Genomic DNA, 12724 nt, shown 5'->3' on the forward strand with positions numbered 1-12724 from the left:
GAGGGTGGTTGGAGGTGCAGGGGGGTGATTGGAGGTGCAGGGGGGAGAATGATGTGAGGTGCAAGGGGGGAGAGTGATGTGAGGTGCAGGGGGGAGAGTGGTGTGAGGTGCAGGGGGGGAGAGTGATGTGAGGTGCAGGGGGGGAGAGTGATGTGAGGTGCAGGGGGGGAGAGTGATGTGAGGTGCAGGGGGGGAGAGTGGTGTGAGGTGCAGGGGAAGAGTGATGTGAGGTGCAGGGGGGAGAGTGATGTGAGGTGCAGGGGGGGAGAGTGATGTGAGGTGCAGGGGGGGAGAGTGATGTGAGGTGCAGGGGGGGAGAGTGATGTGAGGTGCAGGGGGGAGAGTTATGTGAGGTGCAGGGGGGGAGAATGATGTGAGGTGCAGGGGGGGAGAAGGATGTGAGGTGCAGGGGGTGGGATGTGTGTGGTGTGCAGGGGGGTATTGTGTGTTTGATGTGGAGGGGGAGTATTATGTGTATGGGTGAGGGGGAGAGATGGGGGTATGAGAGATAGATGGGGAGTATCGCAAAGGTTGATAGTGAGGGGTTCTGGGGGAGATATGAGGATGATGATGAGAGGTGCTGGAGGAGAGATGATGATGATGATGATGATGATGATGATGATGATGATGATGATTTTACCCGTGCGGCCCAATTTTTTTTTCCTTGGAGCAGTTCGGCCCTTCTCGCTTTACGAGTTGTGCAGGCCTGCTTTACAGGATGTGTATTTCCTGTGGGGGCAATACTTAAGATGGCTGCTTTCCTTTTACGCGTTAGCGTCACTGGCAGTGACGGATTTCCCATTGGGCCCGTGAGGGCCTCGGGCGGCACAAATGTCCGCCCTCATATAGAGATGCCGCTCTCGGGCCCGATGGGAAGACACTAACATGTGGCGTCCGCCTCTTTGCGGCCGCCCTCCTTCCGAATTGCAGCGTCAAATGACACTGCGGACGTCGCTATCGTGACTTAACTTGGCGTCTCGTTGCCACGGCACCTTGACGCCGCGTTACCATGGCAACGCGACGCCGTGTGACACTGCGACTCGGGAGGAGGGCAGCCGCCGCATGTAAGTGCGCAAGGGGCGGAGGATCATGAAGTCCGCCGCCGGTCACTGGTCTGGCTGTTTCTGGTTATTGCAGGCGAAACGCGTCTGCAACAGAGGAACAGAATATGTTCTTTCCCCAAGGACAGACAATTAAGAACACGATGAACTTCTCCCAGCAGTTTCACCACATTTGTAAACACGGACATACCATTAACCCCTTCAACCCCATGGGTTCCAGCATCCCCATGCAAAACCATATATTGCTTGGCTGTGAGGAGGTTAAAGATAATAATATTATTAGAACAATTAAGGCACCTCATCGTTACGGCCATTTCTCCAATGCTAAAATAACTCTAGTTTTGCACTTTTTTTTTTTAAACCTGAAAATAACAAGGTCGTTTCATTGTGTTATATCAGGGGGTGGCCAACTTAAGTCCTCAAGGACCACCAATAGGCCAGGTTTTCAGGATATCCCTGCTTCAGCACAGGTGGCTCAATTAGTCTCAGCTTCAGCACAGATGTTCGACTGAGCCACTGATTGAGCGACCTGTGCTGACGCAGGGATATCCTGAAAACCTGGCCTGTTGGTGGACTGGAGTTGGTCACCCCCTGGGTTATATCTTTCGGTACCCAAATCCTTTTTTTTTTAAATGCAGGAGTAGAACGCGGATAAATCCTCAGGAACCGACTATGTAACCTGAATTAATTTTTGCTGAGATTCATTACTACGAATGTGATATAAATGAAATAAAGACTGTTACTTGTTATTGTGTTCTTAATGGATGTTTACTTTGCATCTTCTTAGCTTGTGCACCAAACTTTAGGTGTTTCACTTCCTTCCTGTGTTGTAAAAAAAAGTCACTCATTTGAGACGTCTTGCAGCATTCTGTGGCTAGTTTTGCTGTCCAATAAGCACAGAACAATCATTTTCACTGAAATCTGTTGATTCGTGTTTCTTGTAATAGTTTGGTTAGGTACTTGCACTTGTTTGCAGTATAAACGGACACTGTTATGTGAATCCCATTGTAAGTGGCGTGGTGACTTACAGAATTATTTTAAATCCCTGCTGTGTGAGAGCGGGGACTGACAAATAATCTAGGTCAATACATTTATTGGGAAATATTCTGTGCTTCTTTGTTTTAGGCCTAGCGGACAGGGGTGGGCAACGCCAGTCCTCAAGGGCCACCAACAGGCCAGGTTTTGGGGATATCCCTGCTACAACACAGGTGGTTCAATCAGGGGCTCAGTCATTAACTGAGCCCCTGATTGAGCCACCTGTGCTGAAGCAGGGATATCCTGAAAACCTGTCCTGTTGGTGACCCTTGAGGACTGGAGTTTCCCACGTGTGGGTAATAATATACCATCAGGTGAAAGCTGTAGGGCAGGCCTGCACAACTCCAGTCCTCGAGGGCCGCAAACAGGCCAGGTTTTCAGGATATCCCTACTTTAGCACAGCTGGCTCAATTAGTGGCTCTGTATGACTGAGCCACTAATTAAGCCAGCAGGGCTGAAGTAGGGATATCCTGAAAATCTGGCCTGTTTGCGGCCCTCGAGGGCTGGAGTTGTGCAGGCCTGCTGTAGGGGGTCAATGTAAAAATGGATTTGGGAACTAAAAGTAACTCCCTCAGTGATGTAATTTACATATGACTACCCAGACTCTCTGTGGGCAGTTTAACAGCTGCATGACATGACATTGGGGTGGATGAAGCAGGTATGGTGGCCTGGGGGAGACAGTCGGATGCACTCCTGGCTCTGGAATTATTGGCTATGCACATTAATCAAAATTCAACAATTTTCTAATTTTTTGTGAACATAGAGCGGCACAAAGCAACGTTGGACTTATATTTGGCAGTTGTGTAAGGCACAGTTTGACTGCATGCAATCGCCTCATTTTAACTCTTTCACTACCAGAGGGGTGCTGCATTGCAAGTCGTCAATCGGGTTATTGCACATAAAGTCTCATTGACTTCGCACTATTGCAGTTACAGAACAATGGCCACACTCTCACGTAGCAACTTATATTACAAGTACACAATGGAGTCATTTGTTTTCCACTTTTCTTAGCGTTAAAAATCTCTGCCGCATCTAAAATGGCGTACGCGCTGTAAAAAGTTTTTTTTGCTGTGTGACTAATCACATTTTTCAGACCCAATTATGTTCCTCTTGCTAGCATCTGTGGAAAATAGGTCTTTGTGCCTGAAAATTCTTCAACTCCGGTAGTTGGACAACACGCACGGTCCTCCGGGGGGAAAGTCTGCGCTTCAATAACCCCACCAGATAATTGGCTTTCCCATGTATATTCCAAAGAGACATTGGGTTCTGTCTGCAGGAGGCCGGGAATGTCATGTTTCTTAATATTACGACTATTTAGGAGGAAGTCCACCTCCTGGAAACCAACAGCTTGTATCCCAGTTCCACTGGTCCAAAACAAGGCCTTTGCATTTGGGTCTACCATATCACTCTCTGAACTCAATGCAATATGTGACGGAATGCAATAGGAATCCCCCTTCCCGACGTTGGTCTGGGCAGTCTGTGGCCTATATCCAACCGTCTGCTCAGGGGTATTAATATGGGGGGAGTTTAGAAGAGTTATGCTCTCGGCGTTGTGGGCATTGTTCTTGGTCACTTCGGCATATTCGGCTCTTAGGATGGGATAACTGATGTTTTCCTGCAGTAATATTTCTTGCACCTCTGTAATCTCCGGATCACTGTATAATGGGGGGGAACAGGGGGAAATCACCCCTCTATTTACCTAAATAAAAACAAAATATTTTATGAAACATTGTTGCAGACAGAATAAGTGTATAGTATGAATTAAATCAATAATCACAAACAGACTTTTTTTTTCCCGCTGAGAGTTTGCAGTGACAGCATAAGTCAATGAGAGTAGTATAGTATAGTATAATGCAGCCTATATATATATGTAATCTCCACCCTGCTATACACAGCAACCCGTTCCGGTGATAGAGGCAGGCGGCTACTTATCATTGACGAGCCGCACTGGGGCTGCGTCTGGCCAGTGACGGAGGCTTCGGTTTGGGGGCCCGTTCACCCCCCTTTACCATACGGAGGGATTTGCCCTGGCTGTGGCTACTGAGCTCCATCGCGGGGATTCCCCTATTTCCTGATGCCGCGCTGTCCGTCATCGGAGGCTTCTGTTGGAGGAGACGTCGGCTCCCAGTGATTGCACAAGATTTATAATCATCTTTCCCACTTCACCTACCTGTGAGTAATTTTACTACGACGCGATCGTGCTGCATGTGGCAGCGAGTCGGTAACAAGCCTTTCATTTACTATCTTTGCTTACTCATTACCTTCTTATTCTACGTTATCCTTACTGGCAATTGCTCACAGGCTGACACACATGGTGTGTCTATTACAATATCTAGAGACACTTATATACAGCACATCCCCAGTCACACACCTCTACAAACATTTTTTGGAGCACTGGATTGTTTAGACTGCCCTGTGGTCTGAATTTCTATATATATATATTAGTAAGTAGCTACTCCATCTTCTTCTGCCCTTAACATTCCACGGTGCAGTTTTCACCCTTCTAACCCTCAAACATCTTTTCTTTCGGGACTTTCACGGAGCCATATTTCCATGTTGCCAGGTGGCTTCTCCAAAAATACTGGACACAATGGTGAAAAGTGCAACATGCACACACACGCACACATGTGCGCTCGCTCCAAACACGCTTGACACACACACACACACACATCTCTCTCTCTCTGCTCTCCGCTCCATGCTGTTTTCTCCTCTCCTTGGCCCCACCTCCTGATTGGCTGATGCTGGGTAACAGAGCCAATCAGGATGTAGGAAGTTGCCCAGTCCTCTAGCAACTGCCATGTTCGGTGAAATCCCGCGGCCCCTCAAGCCGGTCCAGAGAGGTAATGCCGGACAAATATATGTCTAGTATTCTCTATAATTTTTTACTGGACAGAGTGTCCAAATACAAGACAGTTCGGTTCAATACTGGACACCTGGCAACCCTACGTGATGTCCCCTATCTACGTATCCCACAGCAATCATAGTGACTCGACCTCTCCTGTAGTTATAATGTATGGTATTTCTCCTCTTGTTCACGCAATAGCTGTGCTCACCCAAAAAGCTCCCACTGACAGCAGCTCTGTACTTCCCCACTTCTCAAAGTACAAAGGGCTACACAAGTCTTAAAAAAAATACTGACGTCTGAATATTACCAAGAAGAATTGTGTGTGCTTTCTGTGGGATTGTGATCATACAGTACTTGTAATGAGCAGTGCCCACGTGGATTGTCTTTATGGTACTGGAATATCAGTTACATGTAAGGTTACAATGTGCAAAGATTACCTGTAAGGACTTTACCGCTGTGCTGTTTTCAACATGAGGATAGTCTTCATGGAGACATTTCGGTGCCGATGATACAACAAATGTTTTAATTCTAAAGGAGAAAAAAAATAAAATGACATTATATCTATATCTATATACTGTATATATCTATATACTGTATATATATCTATATACAGTATATATATCTACATATCTATATACTGTATATATAGCTATATACTGTATATATACTGTATATATCTATAGCGATATATATATATAGATATATATAGATAGATAGATAGAATAATACAGTGCCCACTGGGATAGAATAATACAGTGCCCACTGGGCTCGAATAATACAGTGCCCAGTGGGCTAGAATAATACAGTGCCCACTGGGCTAGAATAATACAGTGCCCATTGGGCTCGAATAATACAGTGCCCAGTGGGCTAGAATAATACAGTGCCCACTGGGCTAGAATAGTACAGTGCCCACTGGGCTAGAATAATACAGTGCCCACTGGGCTAGAATAATACAGTGCCCACTGGGCTAGAATAATACAGTGCCCACTGGGCTAGAATAATACAGTGCCCACTGGGCTAGAATAATACAGTGCCCACTGGGCTAGAATAATACAGTGCCCACTGGGATAGAATAATACAGTGCCCACTGGGATAGAATAATACAGTGCCCACTGGGATAGAATAATACAGTGCCCACTGGGATAGAATAATACAGTGCCCACTGGGATAGAATAATACAGTGCCCACTGGGATAGAATAATACAGTGCCCACTGGGATAGAATAATGCTGTGCCCACTGGGATAGAATAATACAGTGCCCACTGGGAAAGAATAATACAGTGCCCACTGGGATAGAATAATACAGTGCCCACTGGGATAGAATAATACAGTGCCCACTGGGATAGAATAATACAGTGCCCACTGGGATAGAATAATACAGTGCCCACTGGGATAGAATAATACAGTGCCCACTGGGATAGAATAATACAGTGCCCACTGGGATAGAATAATGCTGTGCCCACTGGGATAGAATAATACAGTGCCCACTGGGATAGAATAATACAGTGCCCACTGGGATAGAATAATACAGTGCCCACTGGGCTAGAATAATACAGTGCCCACTGGGATAGAATAATACAGTAAGAAGATCTCTTCCAATCTCCAACTCAATGCGATTTTTGTAATGACACTTTGGGGGTAAACTAGATCCTTATTTCATACTCCGACTAAATAATTGCTTCCTATATATGCCGTGTAGTCACCATGGGGGGGACTCATTAAATTCCGCGGATGGAAAATGCCACCAGTCTGGGCTCTAACTCTCATTGACTTGAATAGCCCTTAACGCCGGTTCAGGTCCGTTAGCCGCAACTGACCTTAGCGAATCTCCCCGATGAGTTTGCTTGAGACGGAAACTATCATCTGCACTTTAGGTTTCTAAACGTTTGAGAACACTCTTTGCTGGCTCGTTAATAGTTTATGATACACAAAGCAAACATCCCCAGACCAACATACAGTATGACCCAACACGGAATCCATATACACAAACAAAATAGCTTCAGTTGGTCACCCAAGACCAGGGGTGGCCAGCTCCTGTCATCAAGAGCCACCAACACGTCAGGTATTCAGGATATCCCACCTTCAGCACAGGTGGCTTAATAAGTCCCACCTTCAGCACAGGTGGCTCAATAAGTTCCTGCTTCAGCACAGGTGGCTCAATCAGTCCCTGCTTCAGCACAGGTGGCTCAATCAGTGGCTCAGTCTTTGAGCCACTGTCTTTGACTGAGCCACTGATTGAGCCACCTGTGCTGAAGCTGGGATATCCTGAAAACCTGACCTGTTGGTGGCCCTTGAGGACTGGAGTTGGCCGCCCCTGCTCTAGATGACTATAAATACCACGCAGAAACACCTCACAAGATGAGGCAAAGAAAAAGATAAACTCATCAGCTACAATATAAAAAAGTAACCGGCGCAAAATCCCCCCAATAATATCAACTCGCATAAAATGAACACGCACACAGCCACGACCTAACATACAGAGCAGGACCGGCATCATTCATATGGGTTATGGAGAGTGTAATTAGCGGTATGCAACAGACATACTTTATGGAGTGATTAATTTTTTTGAATCACTAATTTTTCTGTCATATACACATATATATATATTTTTGGTTTATTCTTTGTTTATATTTGAGTATTTCTAGCCGGTGTTTCACTATTAGGACTGCTAACGTGTACTCACTAACCTCTACGTATTATGGAACTTGGGTTACCTTATTCAATAGGGGGGAATTCTCGCCAATTACCCTCCCCATTAATTACACTTCCTGTGTGAATTAGTATGGTCCTGTCTTGGCTGTGTGCAGGTATCTAACAATCTGTCTTATTGAATGAACTTCGGGGCCCTACGGCTATGGGGAGAGTTGTCGCCCCGTCTTGTGAGGTGTTTGAGGTTGGTAACGTTTTATGATTCTTCACTTGATAATAAATCAGCAGCTTAGAAAAGAAAAAGCTATTTGTTAGTCAGCGGATGAACCCCCGATACTGTTTCTGTGCTAATTCCGAAAGTGCAAATTCATTAAGATACAGCACGTGTTGCTGTGCGCACAAATCTTTTCTCGTGCGAGCAGATTGCATTGTGCGGTCTTGTGCTGGAATCTGATACAGTAAATAAGGATGATGGTTTTAGGTTTTAACCGGAAAATACCTCCCCGTGATCATCTTGCACTTCCAGTGAAAACCCCATAAAACTTGAAATGAAGCCACATTAACTATTCAGCTCCACCTCTCTTAGAGTCCCAGTCACAGGTAGGAGACAAAATGCAACACAAGAGGAGTATGGGGGGGGGGGGGAGCGTCTCTTTGCGGCCGAACGCCGGTGGAGATCTGATCGCGGCGAGATTGCCACGACCAAATGTCCAATTCCTAATTCAAATGTGTCACAATATGTTTCACTGTGAACACTGATTTTTTTTAATAATAGGTAACTGGGAACCCTCTCTCACCCCCCTTCCCCATCTCCCCCCCCCTATCATGCCCCCCCCCCTCTGATTTGACAAAAAATCACAGAGCACTGAAATGCCTGCTTTATAAATAAATGATATGAATGATAACAATAGGTTTATCCTCCATATTTGTAGGGTAACATGTCTCACCCATTTTTACAGTAGTTCAAAATGAAAAGCGTACCTTCTTCGGATTGTCTTTTTAAACAGCAAAGTCAAAGCAAAAGCTGTCAAGATGATGGCACCAAAACTTATTCCCAGTAACAGTCCAGCGTAGTTCTGCAAACTTTTACCTAAGGGAAAAAAATCGCTACATTAAGGCAGTGTCATTCAACAAGCATGATACATACATATATACATATATATATGTGTGTACAGTACAACTGAATGTGGGACAAGACCACGCCAGGACGCAAGATGCAAAACCTGCGCAATGCTCCACGCAGCGGGCACAATACAAATACCACACAGGAATCTGAAGTACAAAATCAGAGGAAGGTTCACCTGTTCCTCCAGCAATGTCGTGTACCTCATCATGTGCATGAAATGCCCAGGGGGCTGCTACTACATAGGTGAGACGGGACAGGGGGTAAACAAGAGAAAGAATCTGCATCGCCAGAGCATCACACGCGGAACAAGAGAAAGTTCTGTCGGCGAACATTTCTCTGCTCTGGCCATAAAATGAACGATCTGCAGGTGGCCATACTCAAAGGTAATCTTAGAACTCCCTGTCCCGCTGACTGACTGGGATCACTAAGGCTGCGGCCCCGCTGGCGCTGACCGCGCTCATGCTTGAGTGGTGATGTCACCAAGTCTCCAAGCATGAGCGCGGGTGTCCTTTGAATTTTACGCGCGCGGGGGGTTGCATGGGGGGCCTATTGAGCGCGCTTCAAACACTCTTTTTTTGACATCCCAAGCGCACGCGTCGCGTGTGCAGGGACGTGAGAATTCATTTTGCACAAAGTTAACTCGGCAAGTGCCACCCGCTCAGCGCGCTCAGCACTAGCGGGGATGCAGCCTTAGTGGGACGTCGGCTCTCCATGCGGCACCGTGAGATGACTGCAGCAGGTAATCACCACCATCGTGAGAATTTATATCTCTCGCAAATGCGCTTGTTCTTGCTACACTTGTGAGTGTGTTAATTTAGAAGTCTTTTACTGGGATAATAAACATCAACACAGATTTATGCTATGTGGCACGCAGTTCTCTCTTCTTTTTTCATATATATATTGTGATACCATCACGGTCCTCTAGGGCCTGGAATAAGGCAACTATAGGACTTTTTCAACACACAGAGTTAATCTTCCCTAGAGAAAAGCAGCAGCTGAAAACTAATTAATCAGGCTGGACTCCTGAGTGAATGGGGAAGTGTTTTAAAAGACACATGAAGCTGCCAGACAGAGAGGGACTGACACTGCTGTTCCCAGAGAAGGGGGACAGAGAAGAGAGTGACACAGAGGAGAGTGTCTCTGAGCTCACGTGGGTCCGAGTTCCCCTAGGAAGGAAGGATGAGAGATCGTGCGGAAGCGGGGATGTCCGGTCCTTGGCATTTACAGAGGAGAGTTTCTCTGAGCTCACGTGGTGCCTAGTTTCCCTAGGATGGGAGGACGAGAGACCGTGCTGAAGCAGGGATGTCTGTTCCAAAGGACTAACAGATAAGCCAAATGCTTTATTATTGTGTGCAGAGACTGTACACATTGTTGCCTATGCCAGGGCATGTTTTGGGGGTGGAAACCAGCTTAGCTGGCCATCCAACTAGAGAGGGCAAAAGCTATGGCGTAGTTAGTTTTCCCTAAATAGAATAGGTGTTCTTTTTATGTTTTGTTAGGACTTAAAGGAACGGTGGGCCTGTTGGTGTATGATTTAATCTCTGTAAATAAACCCCATAGCGAAAAATACAGTGTTTTCGGCCTTAAATTGGGATAAAAGAGACTGCAACGTGGTGTGGGCATCACAATATATATTTATATTTAAAAAAAGGACGGAAACAGGACAGGCACTCCTATATTAAAAAAAAGTTATTTTTTTTTTTAAATATAGGGAGCCTGTCCTGTTTCTTTCCTTTTTTGTATCTTTTTGGACAGTATGCACCCTCCCTTTACCTTTATTTTATATTCTGTTTTGTGTGTGCGCCCTGTTTCTGATTTTATATGTATGCATGTGTAATGTATATAATGCATTCGGCGCAATAAGAAAAAATATACATGGTTCAAAAAAAACCTAATGGGAGAGGGACTGGGAAATGTTGATAGTAGATCATATAATGTCCTGAGCTCGTTGTATTAAGCAATAAAGAATGTCAAATCACTGGGACTAGCTAGAGTGCAGTAATGAAAGAGTCAATGGTATCTTACAATACTAATAGAGATTCAATAGTGTACAACAGCGCAGAGTGTCTCGGTTTCCTTCTCCGTATCTCTATAATTGTATCCCACTGATTAGTTACCTCAGGCTTAGGCTGCGCTTATAGTGCCGGCGACAAATGCACTGTTTGATTTTTTTCAGCGACGGTCTCCCCTTGCGGCCAATCAGGAGCTTCTCCGTGCTTCTGCCCTCCCCCTTTTCTGATGTCACTGGCCTTGCAGCCAGCTCTGTCACCTAAACTTAAAATATAACTTTCGCAATGGCGATGGGTGACGTCACTGGTCGCGTCGCCGTCGCCGTCGCTGGCACTATAAGCGCGGCCTTAGAGTCCCAAAGCCAATGAATGTAGCAGGTATCAGTGACCGTTCGCTGGATACAATGATGTCCGTCGCCTCGGGATGTGGATAATTGCGGATCACTGGATACAGTGGGACCTTCACGCTGATAGAGCTGATAGCGTCAGGTCCTCCGGTATATGCCGGTTTTGGCAGTTCGGCGGCTCGGCTTGTCTGCCAAGTCGTCACTCACAGTAAATCCTGTAACGGCGTCTCTCTGGTCTCAAAGATCAAGACGAATCACCTCACTTTGCCACAGACCCCCGACCATCCACCGACACAGGGCAGCCTGCCCACACACCGGGCTGCAAGCGCACCGGCTCTCCTCAGATGTTCCGCCGAGCACTGCACCCCTTGGCTCCATGGGGTAGAGACGCTATCACCTCACTGGGCAGCAGACCTCCGGCAGCTCTCCGATATAGAACGGCACGCCTGCTCACCTTCAGGTGTTCCCCCGAACACCGCGCACTTCACTCTGACTCCCAGCTGAACAGAAAGTCACAGCACGGACGCTCCTCCTCAGGTATCTGGATTTAGTCTTGTCGGAGGCATGGTGAGCGGCCTGACATGCATTTACCTCAGCCCCTTTCAGCCGCACTTTCCATAACACCCTCTGTCTCTTGCTTACTGTCTCTGTAAGCTCTCCCTACTTACCACTTAGATTGTAAGCTCTTCGGTGCAGGAACACCTTTTCCTAATGTTATTTTTATGTATGAAGCGCTTATTCCTATTATTATGTCATGTGTTACTGCTGTAAAGCGCTATGTACATGAATGGCGCGATATAAATAAAGATATACATACATGCATACTGTACATACATTGAGTCTCCTATTCAATATTTCGTGAATTTGCTCTGATTTCCATTGAAATTTGTGGAGCTCAAAGCTTCCTAGCGAGACACTTTCACAGAGTGTTGAATAGGAGCAGTAATGTAGCAGTATAACATCGCCAGTGCCAATAATACTCACTTAGTAGTATCACATCTGAAACAAAAAAGTGCCAATTATTAAGTATATAGTGGTACCTGCAAAGTAATATCCTTATTAATGCGCTATCTTACCATGAATAAACACTACGCTGTTTCCGCACGGGCCTTTCCCTGCAGCGGTTGACGCAGTTACACAAACTGAATAAATTGCATCAGGGTTTAAACTGCGAAACCAAAAGTGCCGTACTGACGATTCTGCCAAGGAAATACGAGATCATGTGAAGTTACACAGCAACGGTGATGCATGAAAACCCAACCGGAGCAACCTGCGCCACGGTATGTACAAGTATAACTTCACCCTGCTGTCTCCGGCCCCTCATTACCTAACCAAGGGCAGCTGGTGGGGGTAGGTCATATGCAGTCCTGAGGGCAAATTAATTCCTGCCTGCCCATCTCTATTCCAGAAGGTAGCTAACTCCAGTCCTCCAGAGCTATCAACAGGTCTGGTTTTCAGGGTATCCCAGATTCCGCGCAGGTCGCTAAATCAGTGGCTCAGTCTTCGACTGCACCACCTGTGCTGAAGCAGGGTTATCCTGAAAACCTGACCTGTTGGTGGCCCTTGAGGACTGGAGTTGGCCACTCCTGCTGTATTCTATTACTCTGAGAAAAAGCAGCTGGGCACAGCGCTCTGACACTGAAGAGGTGACC

General features: G+C 46.2%; 1 protein-coding gene across 1 annotated transcript in view; it reads right to left on the reverse strand.

Annotated features, from left to right (window-relative positions):
* Positions 1 to 3047: 3047 nt before the first annotated feature.
* Positions 3048 to 12724, reverse strand: part of LOC142503308 (interleukin-12 receptor subunit beta-2-like) — a 38466-nt gene continuing 28789 nt past the window's right edge. The window contains exons 13-17 of the mRNA XM_075615457.1: positions 12149 to 12271; positions 9966 to 10035; positions 8572 to 8697; positions 5379 to 5469; positions 3048 to 3795 (exon numbers count right to left, since the gene is read on the reverse strand). Of these exons, the coding sequence (XP_075471572.1) occupies positions 3196 to 3795; positions 5379 to 5469; positions 8572 to 8697; positions 9966 to 10035; positions 12149 to 12271 (1010 nt within the window). The 3' untranslated portion in view covers positions 3048 to 3195. The remainder of the gene's footprint in view (positions 3796 to 5378; positions 5470 to 8571; positions 8698 to 9965; positions 10036 to 12148; positions 12272 to 12724) is intronic.

Source organism: Ascaphus truei, chromosome 10, assembly GCF_040206685.1.
Source record: "Ascaphus truei isolate aAscTru1 chromosome 10, aAscTru1.hap1, whole genome shotgun sequence".
In the NCBI taxonomy this organism is placed as follows: domain Eukaryota; kingdom Metazoa; phylum Chordata; class Amphibia; order Anura; family Ascaphidae; genus Ascaphus; species Ascaphus truei.